This window comes from Micromesistius poutassou (assembly GCF_964030765.1).
Source record: "Micromesistius poutassou genome assembly, chromosome: 16".
Taxonomy (NCBI): Eukaryota; Metazoa; Chordata; class Actinopteri; order Gadiformes; family Gadidae; genus Micromesistius; species Micromesistius poutassou.
Window position 1 is genome coordinate 9,425,520 of NC_140286.1, and position 26,755 is coordinate 9,452,274.

The 26,755-nt window shown below is 44.6% G+C and overlaps 1 protein-coding gene across 1 annotated transcript in view; it reads left to right on the plus strand.

The window, feature by feature from the left end:
* Positions 1-4,868: 4,868 nt before the first annotated feature.
* Positions 4,869-26,755, plus strand: part of insra (insulin receptor a) — a 45,958-nt gene continuing 24,071 nt past the window's right edge. The window contains 2 exon segments of the mRNA XM_084481102.1: positions 4,869-5,998; positions 12,779-13,327. Coding sequence (XP_084337228.1) covers positions 5,920-5,998; positions 12,779-13,327 — 628 coding nt within the window. The 5' untranslated portion in view covers positions 4,869-5,919.

Consider the following 26,755-nt stretch of genomic DNA (forward strand, 5'->3'; position numbering starts at 1 on the left):
TCTGTGTGGCTAGTTGATCAACCAAACTCGCCCCCCTAAAATGAGAAAATACTAATCTGATGGTGTATGAAAATGATGATGTAGGCGAAAGTTTCAAAGTGGAGCAGCAGCAGGTGCAGTGTGGTTTTAGCAAGAGGACGGAAGAGATAGCAATAAGGCTCTTAGCCTTAATCCATGCCCATTGTTTACTAACGAGTGCTGTAATGGCGCCGGGCTTTGCCATATGGGTTTGGTGTTAGATAAACTAATCAGCACAATGGAGTCTCTTTAAGCACCAGGTAATAATCGCCTCACACACGATGCAATGCCGGTTACGGTATTCTTGTTCCTATGCACAATGTGTAATTACAAATAGGGTGGATGGGGGTGAGACAAAGGCTGCGAGAATGCCCAAATCCAAGGAAGCCATAGATTAACACGTCTTGTATTATTGTTGATACCAATCCAATATATCATTCATACTACTTTACACAGTTATAAAGATATTTGTTTGAGGCGAAATCTCAATAGTGGATAGTGTGAGAAATAGTTCCACGTTGTGACTCACAAATGTATTTCTATTTTTCTTTCTTTACAGAAACATATCAAAAGCAACCAGTGTCTTTTTGGGAGGGATAGGGGTACACTGCTATATTATGATGGCAAGTGCCATACCATTTGTCATTTACTTATACCTCACAGTACAGTAGTAGTCCAGTCATTTTATGAAAAAAAGGTCAAACAAATTGCAACAGAAGTACAAAAAGATACAAAACACAAACTTTTGTATCCTCTATATGTCCCGAGTAAGAAAAAAAAAAACAACCGAAAAATCCCATTAGTGGGAAGTTTAGAAAAAGACCCAAATATATCATTCATACGCCTATTCATTCTTTTTCTCACGTGAATATGGTCAATTCATCTAATTTTACCTTTAGATATCGCCATGAAAATTACTGAGTTGATTACATCAAGACAAACAAAAAATGTGTTTTTTGAAATTGTTTGTTAACATGGGCAAACGGTGCATAATTTAACGCAGTATGTGCTAATTTGCATAAATACCACAACAGATCAAAAAATTTGGTATAGCCAGGTAAAAATGTCTTGTTGACATCTTACAGTACAAGACTTAATGATAAGGTTTGAATGGGACCCATTTAGGCTACCCATGAGCATTAATACATAGAGGCAGGAAGAAGTACTTTAAACCAGCCTTTATTAATTATTATTGCAGAGATGGGGTTTGGGGCTGGGTATGTGGGACTGTTTCTGGGGGATGAGTCTGAGGGAAGAACAGGAGACAAGGGTAAGGAAAATGCAGAAGACAAAAGGTAGGTAAAATAAAAAGTTGCTGGATCAAAAACTTTCTTACCTGACAGCTTAGTGACAGTTGATTGACAGTTGAGTGGACCTTGAACGAATGACAGAATCTCTGCCCCTTATGGTGACATTTGTATACCTTTATAGTCTTTTACTGTAAGATGTCAAGACATTTTCACCTGGCTGACCCAATGTTTAGATCTATTGTGGTATTTATGCAAATTAGTACATACATAATTAGATTATGCACTGTTTGCCCATGTGAACAAACAATTTCCAAAAAATTGTAATATTTTTTATCTTGTCTTGATGAAGTAATAAACTCAGTAATTTCCATGGTGATCTAAATGTTAAAAATTGTACCCTAGTCACGTGAGAAAAAGAATGAATAGGTGTATGAATAGGATATATTTGGGTCTTTTTTTAAACCTTCCCCTAATGGGATTCTTCTGGGCTTTTTTTTCTTTACTCAGGACATATTGAGGCTACAAAATCAGTTGAGTTTGCTTCTGTTGCAATTTGTTCTAGGTTGACCCCCATTTTGGCTTAAAATGGACTATAAGAACGCTTCCATTCCTGTATGACCGGCCTTCAGAGTGTTGGCCGGTCGGTAGAGGCCACAGACACGTACAGACCGCCTGATGCCACTGCAGTGTTCGGACACGTGAGTTCCCCCTCCCAGAGACGCATGAGAACTGGTGCACTTGTCATGTGCCTGTAAACAAAAAAAATGTATTCTGGGTAGGGTGGAAATGGCAACAGGAAAGGATTTTTCCTCGGAGTGAGGAAACCTTGAGGACACGGACGTCCTAAGGAATAGGAAGTGAGGGAGCGATGGGTGGGGACACACACGGTGTGCTTCCCCTTTTCCTGCCCTGCTGGCGCAGAGCATCGTGGCGCCTCGGAAGGGCCTTGGGATGAATCACGGCAGAACCTCATTGTTCTTCCTGTCAAACAGGCCCGTGTGAACAGGGGAATCGTCTCTGACCTCTGCCACTCGCACCGCCTTCCCATGTTCTATATGGAGGACATCCATGTTCCTTCACATTTCCAGGCACGTGTGGTTGACCGTTCACCCAGTGGGGTGGCTGTTTACCTCTGGGCTGTGCTCCAGGCCCTTGTGGGATCCAAGGTTCTCAAGTCTTCTTGGAAGGAAGCCACTCTCTATTTTTTGCCATTGTATAATGTAGTATACATGTTTATCCGTTCACCCCGCCGTCTTCAAGCTCCCAGAATGCCTCATGATCCATTGATAAGACAAGACTTGGTAACACCTTATGACGTTCTCCAAAATAAACATCTGCCCCCCAACAAGGTTTCTGGTCAGCCCAAGATGATCTGAACTCTTGATGACCCGTTAAAATTGTCCCACTTTGACTGGGGTCTCGACGCAGACCTACATGAAGGAATATGCATGAAGGTTACATCATTTTGTTTTATTTCCGAATGGGCCAAAACGTCATAGATTCAGGTATTTATATGATGGTGACATGGTTAATAACAGTATGTGAGATACAGGAAATGCCATTCAGACATGAACAATAACAACAGTGAGCCACTGTGTTATTGTGGGTTTATTTAAGGATGTGATAATACACAGAACTTGTAAACACCACATGCAGTGCTCTGTGCATAGGCATATGACCAAAGGAAACCTCAGAAAAGTTGAAAGCAGTCTTTCAACCAAGCATTGGCTTAAGTCGCTGCTGTGACCATGTTGTGCACAATATAATGGGATTAACCCCCCTCCCCACTTAAGGGGGTAGTCACTACTATGCGTTGGATGTTTACCAGGAGAGGTCCCCAGGCACCTCATTTGGACCACTACAAGTCGGAGCTCGTCAAAAGGACCTCTTTGATACGAAGGCTACCGGCCAGGTTTCTGTGGTCAGGTCATTTGTTCGTCATTTGTTTTTCCTTCATATTAAGTGCTTAAGGAACACATCGATAGTGCTGGGGCGTAATGACCCTAATCAAGTTCAAGGGTGTGCTAGTGCCATAGCTGTGAGGTAGACACATTGATCCAGCTCGCCAGATACTCGACAAATATTGCTATTGCTATTGAGTAGCAGGCATTTGGCAAAATTATCTGTGTTTGTTTATATGGCCAGGGATTAATATTCCATTACACTGGATTCAATAGCTGTCTGTGGCATTACAGCAAGACAAGATGTGCTTTGTGCAAAAGCAAACGCGTAAAGTAAAATGTTAACTTCATTTTAATTAACTGTGGTACAAATCCATTGTCAATTCCACTGACATGGGTCGTTTGTAAACAATAAACAATATTCCCTGGAAAGCCTTGTTCATATGACGTCTATGACTGACTTTAAATACAGAAGCGGGGCATGGCCTCATCCAGACTGGACACATTTTAATCTCATTATGGTGCGTCACACCTACACACACACACCTACGGAGGGCTGAGGTTATGTGATTATAGTTGGGATAGACAATTCATGGCAGTGCATCACGTCTATAAAGCCAGATGTTCCTGGCAAGGAGGTCACATCAGCTCAGTGGATCCATGCCACTCCCCCTCTGGTAACCTTTCATTCAGTGCTCTGTGAGGGACACACAAATGCAAACATGCAGCACATTGAATAGGGCCTCATAAGCCCTTTTGATATATTTTCGTTTTGGTTGCACTGCTGTCAATTTGTGTTATTGTTACTATGATTAATGTTTTGATTTTATTTGTATTTATTTATTTATCCGAAATATTATTGGTAATTGTTGTAGGATGTGAACTTGAAGTTACAGCAATGCTTCATATCATTGTCCCTTAGGCAGAAGCATGTTTGATTCTATGGCCAACTATTGCCATCCATAATTTTTACGTTAGGGAATCAACCAGTGTTTGTTTTTTGGTGATATTGCCAAGAGAGGCGCAGTGGTGATCGAGAATGGCATTGTTTTCGAATCCCAGTACACAAACATACCTGGAATAGAAAACTTCGTCGTCACGAGATAGTTGTATGTGTTCCCCTCTAGCAACGTGTTATCCTCTCATGAAATTGGAGGACGCTGCAGACTCAATCGGAAGTAAGATGTTTAAAAATACATCCTCCGTATTCCCTTCCCCGCTGCAAAAATAATATATTTTTGAAAATAAATAAAATAATAATCATAATTTTCTTCTGATCCTGGGGAATGTTCTCTATCAAAATCCTTTATTACAATGTTACACGTGTAATACTTCTCTCACAGTCCCAACTGGACCAATGAAAACCATATTGCGCACAAGAGCGAGCCAGATAAAACGTAAACACCGAAAACCTTTGCATTATGTGCCACATAATATTTAATCAAATATCAAAGTACTCCCATCGGATTTGCTTGCTCGCCCAAACAATAAAATCGCCGTAAATCTCAGCGATTTCTATCGTTCAACAGTCAAAACACTATGCAGCACCAACATGCAGAAATGCTGTAACAGCAGTTGGAAACCTTTCTTTGGCTCGCTGTGCGTGTAATCCAATAAACTCCAGTCCGTATTTCCCTTTCGCCCCATCTGGCTCACTGGAAGGTTTTGTTTACTGGCGAAGAGGCAGGGAAGAAGGGGATCCTAGGGGACCCGAGACCGTTCAATCTACCTCTTTTTGGGTGAAAAAGTATAATTTACGCTTGGTTTTATCAATTTTTCTCCTTCACGCCGATGACTGCCATCAATGGTTTCACTGGGTGCGGAGACACGGGCGCACTGGGCTATTCCTGCACAAAAATGCAAGCGGACTATCGAGCAAGCCACCGCGAGGTCTGACAGCATTGAGTCGAAGTCTTATTGAAATCTCTGCATTGGTTGAAGAGTTTTGTTTGGATTCATTCCCCGACCGCAATCCGTGGTTGCAATTTAAAGACAGGTAGACGATTGGAGCTACTTTCCGTCGGTCGGAGTTTGGATTTTATACAGATAAAAATACGTGGATTAAGCGCATTGACTCGTGTTTAGTGCACTACGCCACGCGTGTCGCAAAGCAACGTTCTCGTCGGAGTGAGACGCGTTAATATCAACGATTAGTGCGTTAAATGTAATGCAGATGGATACGCATTTACAAAGAAGGTATACAATGCTATTGTATACAAGAAAATAACAGTTTCAGACCAGCACCAACTTTAGTTGTGGCCTGGACAGTTGGGGAACTAGCAGTTGTTTGCTAGCGCTAGCTCAGCGTTGGCCAACACTGTCTGTTGTGTTACTACTGTCTGCTGTTGTGTTGCTATCGGCCTGTCACGTGTGTGTTCGTCTCCACACTTCATTTGTGCTGGTAGCGAACACTGGAAGACGGCACCTTTTTTAATTCGGAACCAAACACCCCGACCCTGAAGTCATGCCGTACCTATGGGTTATCGATCGGAGTCCGCACCAGCGCCAGCCATGAAGCTGCTAACGCTAGCCGCTGGACTGAACACGTTGGACCGTCCCTCCGCCCATTTCCCGGGATGTCTGTTTTTATTTGTGTTTGCCTGATTGCTAGTGCCGCGTAACAAAACCAATTTCCTCAAGCGGGTTTTTTTTTTTTTTTGGATTGTTGTTGCTGGTTTGGGGTTTTGTTCCCGAGGACTGTTTTAAATTTGATTTAGACGGCGTTGGGTGTTGACTTCACCTGAGTCAACATGCCGCTGCGGACTTTCTTTGTGGTTTTTGTGGCCACAGTCTGCGTTTTATGGAACAATCATCACACGAATGGAGAGAGTAAGTACTGTTTCATCATCTCCACACATGCAACCAGCATGTTTTATCCTTGTTTTTGTGTTTCGTATTTTTTGTATAATTGCACAGTTGTCACAGCGGTCTGTGTTGTAGCTAATGACACGTAGTAAACAATGATGTGGTAACATGGCATTGTATTGGGACAAAGTAACATGTCACTGTATGCAGGACAAAGGTTAACGCGTATCCAACATTTGAGTACACATACACTGTAAAGAAAATACATTCTCTTTAGGCTGTGTTTTTATATTAAAGCGATATTAGCTTTATTAAACCTTGCTTATACATTTTTGATTTAATAATCGTCAAGGTAACATTATGCCGTTTAAGATGTTTTATTCTGCATAATATATGTATAGATTATGTTTTTACAAAATGTGTTCACCAACCAAAAGGCCTGCTAGAACACGATATTACTCAAGATACAAAAATGAATGAAGTCGCAATCTATCCTCCGTGCTTTCCCCCACAATTCACTCGTGGAACAACGTGACACACTACACTTAAAACCTACAGGTTTACCTGAGTCTGTCGCGTATTGCAAATGTGCATGTTGTGAAATGTGTTTCGAAACTGGTTGGTTTCACGGATCATCACGGGGCATAATATCTTAACAGCCTTAAGAGAATAGTCAATAAACCTGTCGCTGATAAATGTATTGTTATGATTGGTTTTAAGTCAACTACATGCAAAACCTTGAACATGATAAGGTCATATCGGGTTTGTTGGTTATTTATTGTTCAGAGAGGGTGAGCATCGGAGTTCTTTATCTCCAACTGTGCCTCATGCTGTTTCTCAACAGTCTAGACCTTCTGAAATAGCTATAAATGTTCTTGTGACAGTTGTCTCTGCATAGTTGTAAGAAACGATGCCCTCTGTTCTTATTTTTTACCCATTCCATGCCTTTATCTAGGGCTATGGTAAATAATGTTAGGCTACAGTTTTTAGGCACTTATGAAATTGCTATTGCGATTCTTACTTGAACGAGAGTGCGATTATTATTGACCTGGGTCCTGAATCTAACTAGCCGCAATCGACTAAGAGGACGTAGCGACCTAGTAGTAGCAATTCCCATGGAGTGCCCTATTCATGAAAATAGTCTTATCTGATTGTATTTAATTGAGATAAACTCAACAATATCGCACATCCACTGACAGCTTTGAAGTAGAAAAGGAGCAAATAAACAACATAACATTAAAAGAGCACTACGTTGCATAACCATATGTACAGCCAGAAATGTGACGGGTAATGTAGATTATCATAAATAAACATCTAAACAAATAAACAGTAGGGTGCAACTTTAATGAACACAATGGCACAAGTAATAGGTACATTAAGGGCAATGCATTAGAGGTTAATGGTAAGGTTGAAATCCAATGTACAAACAATGTACAAATGTCACAGGTTAACAATAAGGATCCCATGTATGAGAGTGGAACGCAGCTATCTGTACAGAACCAATCCGAATAATACGTTTTGTACATGGTTTGATGTTCAGTGATTTTGTCTTGATATTTAACATAATTCCCCCGTTATTGCACATTAGTACGAGAGTCGTAAATAACAGTAACTTTTCAATATTTTCCATCCAAGAGAGGAAGTGCATAATATAGCCCCAGATCGTTTTTTTTAAGAAACGTTAATAACACATTTTGCACTTCTATATTTTCCAACACTGTTACAGAATACATGGGATTTCTCATCGTAAATTGGCAGTGTCATTGCACCTGTTCTGTATGCAGTTCTGAGGACATAAATCATAAACAAGTTGCGTATTGTGTGTGTGCATTGCTGCAACAAGCACACACACGCACACACACTCCCTCTTTTACTCTCAAGACTAAAACCTCACACAGGAAGTGAGTGGAGCTTGGAGGCCCATCATCCACACAGGCTTTTCGTTACCAGTGAAAAGTGACCTGAATCTATAGAGGAGATTCTCTACTACTCCTTGACAGCCACGCACACATGCGCGCACATGCATACTCTGGTGCTGCCAGAGCCCCCACCCCTTTCTAAGGCGCACTCACACTAGGCCACCTGTACTGTGCTCGAGTACGTTTGCCCCCTAAAGTCTACAGATCGTTTGGCTAGTGTGAGCACGCCATCCGTACTCAAGTACAGTTAAATTCCGTGGCCTCAGTACAATTCGGAGAGGTGTGCTCAGGCCACGGTACAGATGCTAATGAGCTGACACCTGAGCTGGATGACAAGAGACAAGAGGCAACCGTACTCAGGCCCAGTTGAGATTGCCTAGTGTGAGCACAGGCCAGCGGCACAGTGGGGGGTGGGGGCAGTCATACTTGAGTATGGTACAGGGCAACTTTGCCTAGTGTGAGTGCGCCCCTACACCACACCAAGCTTGCTTCCAGCGTGGTTTACCTCCGTGGTTTACCCTCTTGTGGCTGATCTGGGCCATCCAGGTTGTCTGACCGGTATCCCGCTTGTCGTTCTCTGCGTTCTCTTGCGTGTCAACAGAGAGCCCTTTATCCAAGGTGTTGGAGCCTGTTGTCAGGCTGCACTGCCAACCGGTTGTTGTCGTCTTTGGTTTGTTTAGTTGTTCTCACCACAGGAGGTGCAGTACTACAGCCAAACCCATTAGGAGACTCACAGCTGCACAACAAGTGACATGTCTGTTAACGCACGCACCTCCACATGTCCAGTTTGTTGGGAATGTACACAAAAGAGCCATGAATGCAAAATGGTGTGCCTCGTCTGGCATAAATGCTGCTTGAAAGAAAGCAGAAATTACAGAAAGTACTACCCCCCCACCCGTACTCCAACTCACGTCTAGCATGACACTACAAAAGTGTCTGGCAGGAAGTGTTCTGTTCTCAGATACTTATCACTGTGCCCCTGATAAAAAGAAAATGTCATTGTTATTGAGGTCTTAAACCTTGACAGGTAATAATTACCTCAATTACCTCAAGAGTCAATAGTTGCTTTTTTTGTCCTTAAAAAAAACGGGGGCAGGGGCAAGAAACCTCTTTATCATCTTACTATCGATGTTCGTCAAGGTTGCTCGTTCAAAATTATATCAACATCTTGTAATATCCTTCTCACACATTAAAAAGAATAATACACAAATGTAATCCAGTATCTAAGATCTCTCTTTATTCACCTGTTAATCAGGTTCAAATATGCTGCAATGCTGGACTGAACCTATGGTTATACTTGAAGTGCTTTAGGCAATGCTTAATTTATCAGGCATAGAAATCATCTGCACAGTCGCACGTCATCAGCAGTCTGTCAAAGCCAATATGTCTTTCCTTTTGGATTCATAAAAATGTTGTTGTGGTTTTTATGAGGGAGACTGTTGACAGAATCATGTTTGCTCCAGGTACGCCGTGAATCATGTTCATCAGAATACAATTCAATCATTGAATTGTTTCTTAGCCACTATAATATACACATTCTCACCAGTGCTCTCTGGGCAACGACAATCACTGAAACTGGTTGAATGTCCAACTTAATTTTTATATTTGTTAATGAAGTAGACTATGCAAAAGAAGTGACGCTTCATTCAGGCTATAGTTCTTTTTTTTCTTGTGTTATGAGGACGCGACCGCAGAACACTTCCTGACGCGCGGCACACCATGCTCGGCCTGGGCAACGGTGAGCGCGTTCCTCTGTGACCTCGGCGTTCTGCAGATCACAGTCGACCGCAGCGCCGGCTGGAAAAATCAACAAGAGCAGCGAAACCTTGTAAAAGAGAAGTGTCGCAACGGCTCGATGTTTGTGTTCTCTCTGAACACCCGGCGAGGCCTCCGCTCCCTCTCGTTTTCTCACTCTCCCCGTCAGTGGAGGCCCAGTGATGGTGCTCATGGACGGTTGGGTCCACCGCTAGGCCTATGAGCACAGTCAGTTGCCATTGCCAGCCCTGCTGAACGGTTGCCTTCTTTGGTTTAGTTCCTGCGCGACAGAGCGGGAACGTTAAGGCGACCTGGGAGTAAAGAAATATAAATAATCACAACAGTGTGCATCTGTATTTGTGGTCATGTTCCTGCAGGATTGAAATAGACCTACAACTAAAAATGTCTGCCACTATTTTTTGCTGCTTTGGAGACTCACTGCAGTATCCTGCACAGCTCAGTTCCCTGCTGATGGAATTCAATGTAAAGTGGTCTTTAAAAAGTCATACATAGTCTCTTATTTAACTTCCCATGCCTACCAACCCCCTGAGAAGAGATCAGGTGCTTGCACCTTAACCCACCAGCCCACAAGCTGACCTGTTGCCTCTCTAAGCAATTATTAAAGAGAAATATTTGCAACTGTGTACATTTCACAATTCTTCCAAGGCTTGTTATGCATAATAGGATGCACTTGCACTGCTACCCACAAGTTGTAGGCAGGGGTAGGCAGGCATTGAATTGGTTTTAAAACCTCTACAGGGAAGTTAGTTTCAGCACCTGCTGAGTTAATTTTAGGAACATCTTGTGACTAACTGTCAACCTTTTGATTGCTCTTGCTCTCGCTCTTGCTCTCGCTCTCGCTCTCAGTGTTTATTTGATCCATAGGAAGAGGTGGCTTCAAAATGCAGATAACAACCTTGTTTAACTTGCTTGGTAAGACCGGTGATGAGCTGTGGAACCTTAATCATACTGCCGTTGGTTTTAATTGGCTTTATACCCTGTGTGTTGGCCACTGAAAATCAGCTCTGGTCATGATTGGTGTGCTCAAATGTAGTGTCTGTGTTGTTAGTCTGGGACGGCTCGTAAGCAGGCTATGTACTGAAAGTTAATGAAGAGAATGGGCCATCCAAGTTGCCATGGTTACCCCATTGCTTGTGGTGGCCCGATACTTCTTTTTTTTCTACTCTGGAGGAAGTGATTCGATTCCGCAACGGTCAGGGCTTGTTTTTGGATTAAATGTTGTTGTTCTGAATGACTATGCACAACACGCAGTGGAACATGTTACGGAGTTTGTGTTTTGCCTTTTCATATCGTGAGTTGTGAACCAGGTGTAATCACCAGACATGGACTGAGCTGTCAGCTTGGCTAAGTCCCTGCCTTCCTGCTGTGCACACCGGGGCCTGAGCGTTCCATTATTGCAATGCAGCCACTGTCTGTATGGACGGAGTGTATTAGATTCTCTTTGGGGAATGCAGTGCTAAAAATACTGTCCTGGGCCTGAAGTGTATACACACTGATTGAAGGCGGGGCGTAGCACCCCAGTCGTGTCCTACAGGGTCGGTTCCCGTTCCCGGTCGGGTCATCTTACTGTCACGTCGTCCCAGGTGTCCGTCCCATCTGACGCTCGCCCCAGCATCCGCTGTCCGGTTTTCTTTTTTAATAAGCTCATGTTTGAGAAGCAGTAAAGAGTTAATCCTCAGAGGGAGGTGAATGAGTTTCCTCTAAGGCTGGGCTGCAGCAATGTCTCCCAGCTCCTGTAGGCTAGAACTGCAACTCTCTTTTCCTTTTGTAAAGCTACATTCTCCTGGGTTGAAATGACCAGTTTGCGGGACACAGTTCATGCTTATGATGTGGCAACACTTCAGACCACAACCGAGGCTGAGGATTGGATTGTAAAAACACTTTTTAAATGAACTACTCTGAATGAGCAGATTATCCTTTTAATAGCAATTCAAAACCACATTGTCCCAGCCAAAACCATTTCAGGAGTAAGCTCAGACAATTTTAATGGGCTGTTAACATTCAGGCTATAAAGGTCACAGAGTGAAAAGCTTGTTTGTTTTCCTGAACCCGAACCCTCCGGATTGAACTCTCTGGGTCTGGGTATCTGTGACTGTCCTGTACCTCAAGCACATGTTTTAAATGCGATGCCACCATTTTCGATTTTTAGGCTTAACCTTTTTCCCTCAACCACTTGATTCCGGATGTAAAGCTCAGGGGCAGGTCACCGTGGCAGCATTCCTTCAGCCTCACCTAGTGACCTTTGAACTTTTCAATTGTCTCTGAAAGGAAAACACGTTTTATCCTGCGTCCTGCTCCTCAAACTCATGTAGACAATTATTATAAGTAAAATAAAAAATAAAATAAATAAATATATATTTCATTAAATATAGGCCTACTGTTGACTTGTAAATAGGATGATGGTAACCTATACCTATTTTTAACACATTAGCTAATGCGTTCTTAAATAAACTTAAATGACGGTAGCAGCTCCGCAGACCTAATAAGAGGCAGAGGATGAGCCCAAGGGGAGATTGATGACAGTGTTCCATACGACGGTGGCCTCTCGCCAGAATTGTGGTTGCCAAACAAAGTGTCTGTGAAGAGGCCTGGTTGTCATCAAAGCAGTAACCACACATTTTTCAAGAAATATCCCTCTCATTACGCCCTCAAGGTTCTTCCTTTTCAAGACCACCCTAATGTTCTTTCAAACATGCCCATTGAACGGTTGAAGAGCTGATTTCCTGTGTCACACAGTGGTCACATTGATCTGCGTGAATCAATAGGGAACTGAAAAGGGACATGTATACAATCAGGAAGAGCTTGAAACTTTATTAAAACGGTGGCATTGATTTAGGACCGGGGCAAGCTGTATATGTTATGTAATTCTTACCGTATCACCAACTCAGCATTACGGTTTATAATGGGATATTTCCAAGTTAGAAGAAGGATACTTTGTGCATTATTTTTACATTCCAGTGTACACCCAGAAAAACGTGCAATGCTTGTAAAAGCCTAACCTGTAAGCTTAATGCTGTTACTTTCCATTTACCAGCTCTACATTTAATAATAAGATCTCTCTCTCTGTCTCTGTCTCTGTCTGTGTGTGTTTTTGTTATTTCCCCCCCAGTTTGCCCAAGCAAGGACATCAGGAACAATGTGACCAACCTGCACTTGCTGGAGAACTGCACAGTCATCGAGGGCCACCTGAAGATCCTGCTCATGTTCAAGACCAAGCCCGAGGACTTCCGCGGCCTCAGCTTCCCCAAGCTGCGGGTGGTGACCGACTACCTGCTGCTGTTCCGCGTGTACGGCATGGAGAGCCTCACCGACCTCTTCCCCAACCTGACGGTGATCCGCGGCAACAACCTGTTCTTCAACTACGCCCTGGTGCTGTTCGAGATGCTGCAGCTGCGGGAGATCGGCCTGCACAGCCTCATGAACATCACCCGCGGGGCGGTGCGCATCGAGAAGAACCCGGACCTCTGCTACCTGTCCACGCTGGACTGGTCCAAGGTGCTGGACACGGTGGAGGACAACTACATCGTGGCCAACAAGCACAACCGCGAGTGCGGGGACGTGTGCCCCGGGGCGGCCAAGGGGAAGACCACCTGCCAGATGACCACCATCAACGGGCACTTCAGCGAGCGCTGCTGGACCCAGAAGCACTGTCAAAGAAGTAAGCCACCCTTTGCCACTGTTTGTGGGCCCTTCTTAGTAGGCCGTACATGACGATAGGGGTTTGAGTCACTTAAGTCGAAAACACAGTGACGCATTAACCTTAAGGAAATGGAGATGAATGCCATTCCTTGCGTAACCTTATTCCTCTGGTACATAAGCCTTGTGATTTCCGGTGTGCGGATGCACGTACGCGTATATTGGAGATCGTAAACATTTTCATAAACAATCCAGACATGTGCAGGAAAATCAGTTCAACCATTTATTTCTATATCATCACACAAAACATGAGAGCCAGTGAACCCAAACCCCCTTATAGTGTTAATCTATGACAACGTTTCACTCTGAACTGTCTTGGTGTTTTGGTGACGCCGAGGTGCCTGAAAGTATTCTCATTGACGTCCCGTCACAGGCAGCTTCGGGGTGTGGTGAGCTCTGCCTGGGCAGTGGTTAACTTTGCGAGAAAGTTAAGCTTCTCGAACACTTATAGTATAACGGTGTATGTGGATGTGTGGAGCTTGTTCTAGACAACCAATGATTGTGATTGTTAGTGGATGGGTTAGGCTTCCCGAACACTTGTAGTATAAAGCTTCGGTGTGTGCGTTTCTCTGTGCACGTATCGCTACATGCAGAGCGTAGCACAGGCAAAACTATAACATGTGATTATATGTTGGGTTAAATCTGTGTTTACTGTGTATTATCCATGCAGTCTCTAGCAGTGGTTCTCAAACTGTGGTACGCATACCACTGGTGTTACGCAGAGGAATTTTTTACATCATTTTAAAAGCATAATATCAAAATACTAGTACGAATGGAATACATTTACCATGAGATCAGTAAAATGGGGTTTAAAATAAGTTTTGACTTTCGGCGATTACAAGCTAAACTGACGACAAGATAAGTGCTTAAATTATGAATTGTTCAAAAACTCTGGGATCTTGGCTCCAAGCAGGAACTACTATATAAGTGCAGACAGGAGGAGAATATTTCGAGCAGAACTGTAAAAAACGAAGACAGTGAATCGAGCACGGGTGGTATGTGGTGGTATGTGATGATCGTAGAAATATCAAAGTCTCAAACGTCATCTTACAGCCGAACATGCAGGCTTCTCATTATCTTATCATTTTATAATAATAATTTTGCTTTTTCAAAAATGATTTTTGGTATAGAATTGTTAAATATGCCTTCTTCGTGAGCTGTGCATAGCTGAATGGGGCCGCAGGCCTACACTACTGTATTTTGTTATAATTTAGAACATCGGTCATAATGGTGGTACTTGGGGAGACAAATATTTTGGTTAATATATTATAGGTGGTAATACATTTTTGGTGGTACGCCGTATAAAAAGTTTGAGAACCACTGGTCTATAGTGTTATCGGTTATGGCTCTTTTCCCTAACTAGTTCAAAATAAACTATGTGCTCTGTGTTTACATGCCATCACATCTTTTCTTAAAGGCATACAACGCATTTCCAACGATTATAATAAGAAACATCACAAAAGTAAAAAAACAAAAACACGCTATTATATTCAAACCTAAACTTGTCTCCTATAGTTTTTATTATGTTTGTAGGCCTATATATTTTGAATAAGCTTAATGTGAAATAATATGTATATGTTTTGGTTAGATACCATTAGGTTGGTATCAGGCTTGGATAAGTATCGGTAATGAAAAAAAACCTATTACAACCATAAGAGACTTGAGACTTGACTTGGACCTGCAAACCGTAAGCACAGGTTCTTTCGACGACAGTTGAAAGGACCAAACACACTTGTGTCTTTATCTCAAGGGACGACAACAACACATCAATTGTAATGATTACTGTAGGATTGCAAAAATTGCTTAATTGAATGTGGCTTTAAGTGCTACTAAACTACAAAAACAAACAAAGTTTCCACAAAATCAGTTGGAGAAATGAGTCATAAAAAGCATCGCTAGAGCTTGTTTAAGGCATCTATGATTAGGCCGACTGGGTTGGGGCTCACGACCCACTGGCTCTCCACGCCCAGCTCTTCCCTTTTAAAGAATTATGTCAGGATAATGTGCTTATCGCGCAATGCTGTGAGCCCTTGAATTCTACCGCAGTCTAATAATATTTACAATTGTTGTTATCCACGTTAGCAACATTGGGTTCTATACCATCCAGTACAACAACCACAAATCCAAAGGGATTCTACCCCACATACCGGACTGAGTGTTTCAATTCCTCGCAGCTTCATGAAGTCAAAAGTTGGCCTTGTATGTGCACATCACTCACCTAGCTTTCAAGGAAATGAAGAACTTGCCCCGCACTGCAAGAATGTGGAGACGCTGCTATGGTGATGCTTTCCGCACAAAAAACAATCTGTTCACCTAGCCCAATTCCAGCTTCAGCTTTTTATTATTCATAAATTCATATTCCATTTATTATTCAACGTTTATTAACGTTAACGTTTTAATGTTGTGTGTGTTGGGGTGCCATCAAAGTATTATGTACAGTATATATATACATATATAGAGATAGATGGATTAGTACTAGAGAACTATTGCAAGGATATGCACTGGATGGAAGTGATTAGCCGGCTGCCTGCCCGCCACTCAGGGTGAAGTTGTGTTTTGTTAACGTACATGTTGTGTCTCATTTAGCGCTAATAGGTCTGATGCGAGTCATGTGCTCGTGTTTAGTGGGGCCGATCAGGTTTTAGGCCGGACTCTACTGATATGATGCAAGGCACTCCACGTCAGGACCGTGCATGTGTGTGTTCACCAGACGGGAAGGTTGTCAGTACTGGTGATCCGTGGTGAAGCCAGGGGGCAAGGCCGACGACAACCACCCCTCCCTGCACTTTATTTTGCCGTTTCCTCAGATTGTATCCGAGGAAATACGCTTTGGTTTCCTTATCAAGTGGCTCCTTTTTATCATACAATGACAAGCACAGACATTTGTAGTTTTTTTTTACTTCGGCAAAAGAGTTAAAGGTTGAGTGGGAAGAATTTTGCGTATGGGTGCTGTCTGAACTCCCTGGCCTTGCACTGTTATGCAACACTCGACACACTGTGTGTGTGTGTGTGTGTGTGTGTGTGTGTGTGTGTGTGTGTGTGTGTGTGTGTGTGTGTGTGTGTGTGTGTGTGTGTGTGTGTGTGTGTGTGTGTGTGTGTGTGTGTGTGTTAAATGCTATAGGAAACGTTACCTGAAGCAAGGTTTTACTTATTTATAATTCTTTCTGACTTTGGTAACATTGCTTTTGTTGCTGGTACCTAGGAATAACTGCTGCTGCTACTTCTACTATTAGGAAGTAAATGAATGCACCCAAGGCTTGGTTACTCAGAGATTATCTTAAAACCCTTCCTTTTACTTCTGCAAAACACTCAAGGTTGGAAGTGGATGCAGCAGTGCCCTGATCTGCTAACAAGGTCTTCCAGTCCAGCACAGGCTGGGGCTTGTAGCCTTGTGGTGTAGGGTCTGTGGTTTCTTTGACTAGTGTACCTAAAGCGCTGAAGGCCTCGTTAAGCCCCAGCTACGACATCAGTGTTCAAGGTAGAGTGAGTTTCAATCCGATACAATGGAGAAACTTTTTTACGGTTTGTTTGTGTGAATGAGATTTGAGGTTTTGAAGCTCCCACCATTCATACACTTTCTGTACAATCGGTAAATCACCATAAAACAAGGCAATACAGCCATGAGGTTTGGCTGAACTCCCATGTTTAGAGTCACAACCAATTTCCTTTTCTAGAATCTAAAATGGGGGCAGTTTAAGCCATTCTGGGGCCAACCACTGCTAATTTCCTCCTTCTTTTTTTTCTAACTAAATTGTGTGTGTCCATTTAACAGAGTGCCTACTTGTTATGAAAACTCTGGACTCACACACACGCACGCGCGCACCAAGCTACTTTCACGCTATGTGTTGTGTTCAACAAAAAGTTTATAAAGAAGATAAATAGGCAGAAACCTTGTCAGTCAAACTACATTATCAATACTGTTGTACTTTTACGTTGATATTCAAATTATCGAATGTTGGAAAATAAGCCATACACACGGCCATTGGAATATTTTCATAATGTTCAGAATAGTCTGACTTATCATCAGTGGATTCATATTTCTCTTTGGTTCCCTTTTGTAAACAGCACTTGTTTAAAGATTAGCGCTCATTGCTAGCTGCTGTGTGAGGTCTGCTGAGCCTGGGATGGGGGACAGACATGGGGCCGGGGGGGTTTGGCCATAGCTTAGTGAGAACCCTGGATTTTCCCCTGAGGTTCACATTTTTTCCACTTCCCTACTATGCCTTACTGCAAATATTCTCAGCTTTAAGGTCATTTTGATCTCACACTAAATAATTTAGTTTTTGTTAATCGATCATTCAATGATTCCTTGAATCATTGAATTGTATTTATTGCTGTTAATAATTTCCACTACAAAAGTGGGTTTTAGGACACGGCTCAGAGATGTAAACAGAACGCACCAACATTCAATAAAGTTAGCGGAATTGGCAGTTCATCACATTCAACCCTGAAAATACGCCTAGAGGCACTACGGTAAAAGAGGCAGTTATCAGTGGTCTACAATCTTATAAACATACATTTTCTTGCCACAGTAGGAGGTAAAAGTCTAATGGGGTTTTGATGTACCCTTAAGCCCAAAGCCCACGTCCGTGACGGCACTGACTGAGCTTTCAGATTTTGAAGGACTGTACCTCTTTTAAAAGTTAGTTAAATTAAAGGAGGACGTAAATCAACACAGCAATAAGCCAAGACCTGTTGAGTGACCCATTGCGTATTGATCTTGTCAAACCGAGTTCAAGTCGGAAAGGTATTGGATAGTCACACTCCTTAATAAAGCAAAAAATTTAAAAGAAGAAACTTAAAAAGATATGGTTAAACATTACATGGTGCTTCAAATCCTGAACCTGAAATCACTCTCTGTGCTTTGGGCTCTAAACGACATTGTTGAGCTGGGTAATACTTTCACAGGGCACTGAGAGCTTTCTTGGTGCAGCGCAGCGAAGCCCGGGAGGTTCTTGAAGAGCACTGGCAGTACACACACCAGTAGAAAGTGATCGGCCCCCTGGGGCCCGCTGTGGAGACACCACTTGGCGGGCCGCTTTTTGCGTGGTCCAGAACTCGATTAGTAAATACTCAGTGCCTATTTAATTCTGTGTGTGTGTGTGTGTGTGTGTGTGTGTGTGTGTGTGTGTGTGTGTGTGTGTGTGTGTGTGTGTGTGTGTGTGTGTGTGTGTGTGTGTGTGTGTGTGTGTGTGTGTGTGTGTGTGTGTGTGTGTGTGTGTGTGTGTGTACACATGTGTAAGACGTGTGTGTGTGTACACATGTGTAAGACGTGTGTGTGTGTGTACACACATGTGTAAGGCGTGTGTGTCAGAGGGGTTGGTCTGAAAGAAGGTTGCCCACTTCTATCGCTATCTCTCTATCGTTATCCCACTACAGTAATGGATGGCTGCCACATGCATCCAACCACCATCCCTAAATTACAACTCCTCCCCATGACTCGACTGTGAGTTCTATCAGAATTATTTTACGTGTTTTGTGTTCTTTCGCTCTCCATCTCTCCTTCCCTCTCTTGGCCACCGGCTCAGTGACAACACGCAGCGATGCGCGACGGTTAGCACGCCGGGCTAACTGTTGCGTCGCGCTCTGCTACTGACCACTCACTGAGTGAGGTCAGGTGTGGGGGCCTACCGCAGCCGCTCGCTCCTCTATATGGAGCGTCCAGATTTACCCTTGACTTGACGTCATGCATCTGTTTCCACTAATCACCAGACGGGGGCCGTGTGTGTGTGTGTGTGTGTGTGTGTGTGTGTGTGTGTGTGTGTGTGTGTGTGTGTGTGTGTGTGTGTGTGTGTGTGTGTGTGTGTGTGTGTGTGTGTGTGTGTGTGTGTGTGTGTTACCATGACGGCGAGGGCAGACACCGCATAAATCACAAGGACATTGTGTGTTTGCATGCGCACGCCGCTGCAGACGGGGGCTATTGTTTAGTCTGCGCTGCTAGGGAACTGTAGAGGGTAACATGGTGGCACAATCCCGGGTAGGAACACATGGGTCCCATGCCCCATAGTAGCCCAGAGCAGAGGAGCAGCAAGGGCACTTGCCACTCCAACCCTGTGTGTGTGTGTGCGTGTGCGTGTGTTTCACCTCAACAATGACCTCCGCCAGGTGCCCCCCTGTGGCCCAAACATACACACACTCGGACACGGACCGGTGGCTGGCGCCAATTCCATCTTCGGCGACGAACAATGGCTGTCATAGGAGTTTGTAGAAAGGTCTTCCTGATTGCTTCCCGTCATTGTGGGGGTGCTTCCTCCGAGAGGTTATGAATGAACGTGTGTGTGTGTGTGTGTGTGTGTGTGTGTGTGTGTGTGTGTGTGTGTGTGTGTGTGTGTGTGTGTGTGTGTGTGTGTGTGTGTGTGTGTGTGTGTGTGTGTGTGTGTGTGTGTGTGTGTGTGTGCCGCTACGCTAGCAGAGCCGACACTTTTACGAGACTAAAATACTGACGGGTCACCCCCCCCCTCCAGGGGGGTCAGCGAGCATTAAACAGGACAACTTGAGTCGCTAGTAAATGAATCCCCCTTCCCTGGGAGGATGAGGATGTTGTCGATACACCGTATTGTTTTGGGAAGGAAAAGCCCCGCGTTGTTGAACAACAGAAGAAGAAGGAGGGCACGGGCTGTGTCGTGACACCGGGGTCCGAGGTTGACCAGGGGTGTGAGGTGGTGGTGGTGGTGGTGGGGTGGCCGGGGGGGGGGGGGGGGGGGAGGTTTGAAAAAGTGTGTGTGTGTCCTGCTCCCCTGCACGTCTCACTGCCGTGATGCCGGTGAGGGGTTGTGGGGGAGAGTGTGGTCCTCCTCACCCCTACGGTCGCCTCCTAAAACATGACCCATGTTTAGAAGCCAGGCCTGGCCTTTCTCCCCCCCCCCCCCCCCCCCCCCCTGCAAGCATATGATTCATTCTCCCTCGTTCTATTTCGGGCCATGACAACACACGCGCGCGCACACACGGACGCACACTCTTTATTTAGAAACTTCACCCTCTGTTTTGTCCTTAATGGTTAAAAACAAGCAATACGCCAAGGAATCGAAGAGGAAGCGACGCAGCTGTGAAGCGCTATTGTTTCTGCTGGGCTGAGGGCCACGGCGATGGCTTGAGTGAAGCGGTGTGGGGGACGAGCTCCGTGCAATATTAACACCCAGCACGTCTTATTGTTCCAGTTCGCCAACCTCCGTTTTGATGGACGGCTGTCAGACGAGGTTTGAACCGGCTGCATCCACCACCGCCACCAATGTATGCCAATGTTTACAGTTCAGCACACAGAGAGCCTGACACACACACACACACACACACACACACACACACACACACACACACACACACACACACACACACACACACACACACACACGTCTCCACTGAACTGATTTAACGGCTGTGGAGCAGGCCCGTCGCAGCGCCGCGGCCCTGCCTGTGAGCTCTCGTAGTGCTCGCTGCCAGAAGCCTTTCCCCTGGAATCTCAGATATTTGAGGCATTTGTTAAAGCTGGACAGACGGGCGTTTCTTTACAGCCGTGCGCACTCTACACAGGCGCTCTATTTACAAGGGCTTATCGCCGCGAGCGGAGGCCTCTCGGCGGAGGATGTGTTTTAACTGCGGGCCTCCCATTTTAACCGCACGCATTTTGTTAAGAAGGCAAAGCAAATGTGTTTTCAAATGCTTTTTTTTTTTTTTACGTTTTTTTTTTTGTGTTTGGCTTGAAAGAAACCAGTACAAATATGCAAATATAGTGTTGTTCTTCCTGTCGCCCCGTGACAACGGATGCAGTGCCAAGCAATGGCACGTTCAGTGACATAGATAAGTGAGGGAACAATGATTACGTTATGTCGGTTCACAAAGAGTCTCAAGAGGTCATCTAGCGCTGAACACTGATGGTGAATGAATGATAATTCACCACTTCCTGTTGGCCACACATTTTGTTCTGGCAGATGTGCTGCAGTAGCGGGTTTGATTTTTTTCGATTTTTAATCCAGCAGAGAGCCGAAGCCAATCAATCTCCATATTCTATTAAACTTTTCATGATACAATATTATTTCTTATATTAATTAATACTTTTTTCTAGTTTCTATTCCCCCCCCCTATTTTTTCATTGCAGCTTTATTTAGCCAAGCATTCATTATTATTACTCATCAAGGCACCCAAATCGACAAAAAATAATTTGCGCAAATTGTTGTTATTTTTTGGGTTGCCACCGAATCCGGCCACGTCTGTTCTTGAAGCAAACAGGGAAAGGATATGAGCAATCAAGGCCGGGGGCTGCGTGCGTCACCTGCTCGTCCAGGAGCCGCCGTGGTTACCCGTCAAAGGGCCCCGCTTTACCCACGTCTTACTTCCACTCAGCGGGGCCAGCTGGATGACCGGGTGGGGGCAGCGCTGCATGTTGTTTGTCTGTTTTTGTTCTATTAATGGAGGCCCGACGGCTAATGAAATTGTTTACAGTTCCTGTTGCCACGCCGGCCGCCTCAGCTGAGTGCCAGCTTCAGTTGAGTCATCGTGTCCACGGGTAGCGAGAGGGCGACGACAATAACTCAATAACTCGCCTCAGAATCGCCGTCATGATAATGACGGCGGGGCGGATGAGATGCAGCAGGATATTGAAAGCCAATTCAGTGTTCGCTCTGAAAAACACATATTCAACAGTGAGTTGACTCAATTTCCCATCGTCTTGATAGAACGCAGCCGTGGTACTGTGGGTCTGAGTACCTTAACCACCAGGTTACTATTCCATGGGCCTGTCTAGCTCCATTGGAAAAGTATGGCATTATCAGGGTTGAGGGTTAGATTCCTCCAGGGGCCACCTATGCTAAGAATATATTCACAATTTATTGTCCACCAAGTAGAATATATATCTATATCTATATATAGATATAGATATATATGCACAAAATTGCATATATAGTGGGATTTACTTTAAACTCATAAGCCATATCATGTTTTCCTCCATAAACAATATGTTTGGAAATCAACATCAACGCTGCACTGAGCAATAGATCAGCCCTTTAATATTTATTTAAAACCAAATGTAATTTAACCATTCAGATTTCTTCCCCATTGAATCCATATCATTCACCCAGGAAGTCAAACCAAGTCAAAAGGAATCATGACTTTTAGGGTTAGGCTCTGTCTGTAATAGGACTGAGCACGAATATTTGAATATCCTGATATTCGTTAGTTTGGAATGTATTAAAATCTCAATTCAGTATCTATCTACTATCTATCTCTATCTACTAATAATAATGTGTTGGTTATTTAGTAAACATGAATAGAACAGGTAGCGATGTTTTTACTTTCTCCGTCCCCCACAACAGTGCCTGTGTGATTTATCACTGATGAATAGCACTAGTCGTGCCGCAGTTTATTAAAAACACTGCACAATGTTTTAACCTCCTGTTTACTTTGTGATGATTGTAAGTAGGCCTACTCCCATCATTTGGAAACCGTTTGTGTCCGGAAACTTCATTGAAGCTCTGCCATGACCAAGTCAAAATCGGACTGACTCAAAATCATCTGACGTGATGTTGTTCTGCTTTTTTATTTGTTTAACCAATTTAACATATTGGTTAAACAAATAAAAGTTAAAAGTTGATAAAAGTTGAATTCTGCAGCAGTGGTCTCTGCCTGCTACGTTTACAGGCAGTGAAAGATACGCACTATAAATGAACTTTTTTCTTTCTTTTTTTCTTAAGCAAATATTTTGGATATTCCTTTGTAAACCTATGTATTGGGGCCAGCTGTAGTCTAGTCTATTCCGGCTTCTGCTTCAGAATGTGAGTGCTATGACTTTTCCGTTTGACACTGATGCGACACAGGAAATGTATGTTTTATATTTGACAAATTGAAGTGCCACTTTATAAATGCGTCTGTGTCGGATCCTGTTTCTTGTGTTATTTCATAAGAATACTATTGTGCGACGTTTTGATTCTAAACAGACCATTGCAAGTGCCCACCCCTTTGGAAATTATCAGAAATGGACGATTCTATGTCAATGAGACAAATCCCTTTATCACTTTATGATGGCCAGACTCGCTAAGCTGAAGCACTTGGCTGGTCTGTCTACTCAGGGTCCCTGTGCTAATTCAATTTGTCAATCCACCACATGCGACCCGTGTCATGGGCTGGGAATGTAAATTGACAGAGCTCCTCCGCCGATCCCTTTGGAATTTCTGCCGGGCTCCGATGTGAGATTAACGCAGAAGAAGGCCCGTAGCCTGCCGTACAGCCGACCACTTACACAAACACTTCGCCGCAGCAGTCGCTTCAACGAGACTTAGCACTCTCAAGTATTGCTTACTCTCTTCTTTTCACTTGCGTATGGGATTGTGTGTACACTTGGGTGCTTAGATTCACATTCAAGACTGTGTGGGGAGGGGGGGGTGGGGGTTGCGTTGCCGTCTCCTGTACCGTGGGCTCATTCTTTGGCCTTGTCGCTCACACCCCACCTAGTCGCTGGATGCCCGCTGCTCGCTGGTGGTGCAAATGTGTTTGGTTACCTCCCCTTCCAAGTTGGCATCGTCCGGACAGTGTGCATTCATGCCGTTCACGCAGGGGCCTGCAGTAGGGATGGATTGTTGTTGTTGTCTGTGTGTGTGTGTGTGTGTGTGTGTGTGTGTGTGTGTGTGTGTGTGTGTGTGTGTGTGTGTGTGTGTGTGTGTGTGTGTGTGTGACGAGAGGTGGTTGGGGGTCGGGGTCTCGTTCATTGTGTGCTTCTGTCCGAGTGAAACTGCTGCTAATGAGATAAAGAAGCAGGCATTCCTGCAGCATTGTTCGCCGGGACATCTTGTGGTCCCGCTGCACAGGCTGCGTGACGAGGGATCAGACGCAGTAGCCACGGTGCCAGGGGAGTCCATGAAGAATAAAAGAAAACAAATAATATCCAACTTTTGTTTTGGATCTCGTCGGCTTTAGTTGACCCAAGCAAGCAACTCATTCATTGGCTGGATCCGTGTAGGAGGCGGGAATGTGGCCGTCTGTTTGTGAATCTGTCATAACGCAGTGATTTACATATTGTGAAGGTAAGGAAGACCGTTTGGGTAGGCTTGTGGGGGCCCGACGATGAAAGGTGCTCAGGGGCCTTCCCTTGAAACTGTCCTGACGGGTGAACAAAACACCAGTTGTGTACGGCCGATCATGTTGTTGTTATTGTTATTGTTATGAGGTTATTAATTATTATGCTATTGGTTTCTGTGAAGAAGCCTCAGAGAGTCACCTACTGAAGACAAAGAGTATTTTTGGGGCAATGCTATTTTCTTTAAGCGCTGTGTACCGAGCAAGTGGACCAGACAAAGTAAGTGTTGGCCACAGCAGGCACTGACGGTGCGTGTGTGGCTATGGAACGCACACAAGGGGTTAAAGCCGCGGCTGCTTTTCCTTGGAGATGGGAGAGGCCGTTTGAATGGCTAGCTGCAACGGCTAGCCAACACATTGGTTAGGCTGAGGGTGGATCTGCGGTGGGAACTGTGCTCCGGCATGGAATCCACCAGCCACGGATCAGGCATGAGTGAGGGCAGCCAGCAAGGCTACGTGTGGGGAGAGAGAGAGAGAGAGAGAGAGAGAGAGAGAGAGAGAGAGAGAGAGAGAGAGAGAGAGAGAGAGAGAGAGAGAGAGAGAAGAGAGAGAGAGAGAGAGAGAGAGAGAGAGAGAGAGAGAGAGAGAGAGAGAGAGAGAGATGAGAGAGAGAGAGAGAGAGAGAGAGAGAGAGAGAGAGAGAGGAGAGAGAGAGAAGAGAGAGAGAGAGAGAGACGTGTTGGAGCAGGAGCTGACATGGAAAACGAAAGTGCCTGCGCGACGAGGCAAGCCGTGTTGAGAGCAGGAGAAGTTTGCACGTCCGTCCCCCCTGTTCCTCTTGTGTATTGTTTGATTTCATTCATTCATTTCTTTCCGGTCCGTTTCCCTGCTCCGCCGTGCCGTGTGGCCCGAGGTCCAGGAGCCCCATGCCCCCGCAGCGAACCAACGTTTGTTATATCATTTGTTTTTCCAGAATTCGAGGCACCCTCCCCTCCCCCTCTTGCCACACACGCACGCACGCACGCACATGCGCTCACTCACACGCACACACACACACACACACACGTGCATGCGTACACACACACACACACACACACACACACACACACACACACACACACACACACACACACACACACACACACACACACACACACACACACACACACACACACCCCACCCTCTCCCCTCAGACAGCCATTCTCACATTACTGAACACACACACACACACACACACACACACACACACACACACACACACACACACACACACACACCAGCGTTTAAGGTCAGGCGTTTGAAAGGCTTACCTAAGTTGAATGCATGAGGACCAGGGGCCGTGTTGTTTTGTTCCGTTAGGGCAGAGCGGGCGTCACATGACTCTGTGACAGTGTTTGGACCCTAGAATTGGACGCCTGCTACCGACTCTCTCCTTGGTTCCTACATTTAAGGACCAACATTTGAACATGCTCAAATAAAAGCTCAGCTATCTTCAGTTTGCACTGGAAGCATTCCATCGATGTGTCTTCTGTTTGTAGTATCGGTTGGATGATAGATTGTGTTGGTGATGCAAATGTAAAATTTTGCTTTAATATTTGATGTACATGCCTTCACTGTGCTGCATTAAAGGACGTTTGATGTCAGTACGTTTGATGCTAACTAGCCATGCTAACACAGCTATTCTAATGCTTCCTTTTAGCGCTTCTAGTCCGCTGTGTTCACCTCAAGAGTGGGGCATAGGTTAATCCCCTGGAGGATAGCGCAGACCCATACAACTTGACACAAGCACAACACACAACAAACACACACACATAGTGACCTCCCCCTAACCTGAGCCCCTGGGTTGTCCCACCTATGTTGGGTCGGTGCTAATCTGGGCTGGAGAGCTAATCCGGGTGGACAGGTCAGTCTGCAGTATTTACCTCTCAGAACACTTTAGCTACGCCCACACACATGCAAGTCGTGTGCACACACATGCACGCACGCACACACACACACTCACAAAAACACACGCACACACGCAAATAACACGACGTCCTTGGCCCACAGAACAACAACAACAAAAATCCCTGTGACACATTTACAGACACAGGAACCCACACACGTACACAAAAACAAACACACACATACCTGCTGATCCTAAACTACCAGGGTTACGTAAGTTCAGTGTACAGGCATGGCACCTTTTACTTTGGAAAAGAGCGCACCTTGGCCCATAGTCAGCCAACAGCTTCTGTGCCTGTCTTTGTCATTTTGTGTGTGTGTGTGTGTGTGTGTGTGTGTGTGTGTGTGTGTGTGTGTGTGTGTGTGTGTGTGTGTGTGTGTGTGTGTGTGTGTGTGTGTGTGTGTGTGTGTGTGTGTGTGTGTGTGTGTGTGTGTGTGTGTGTTT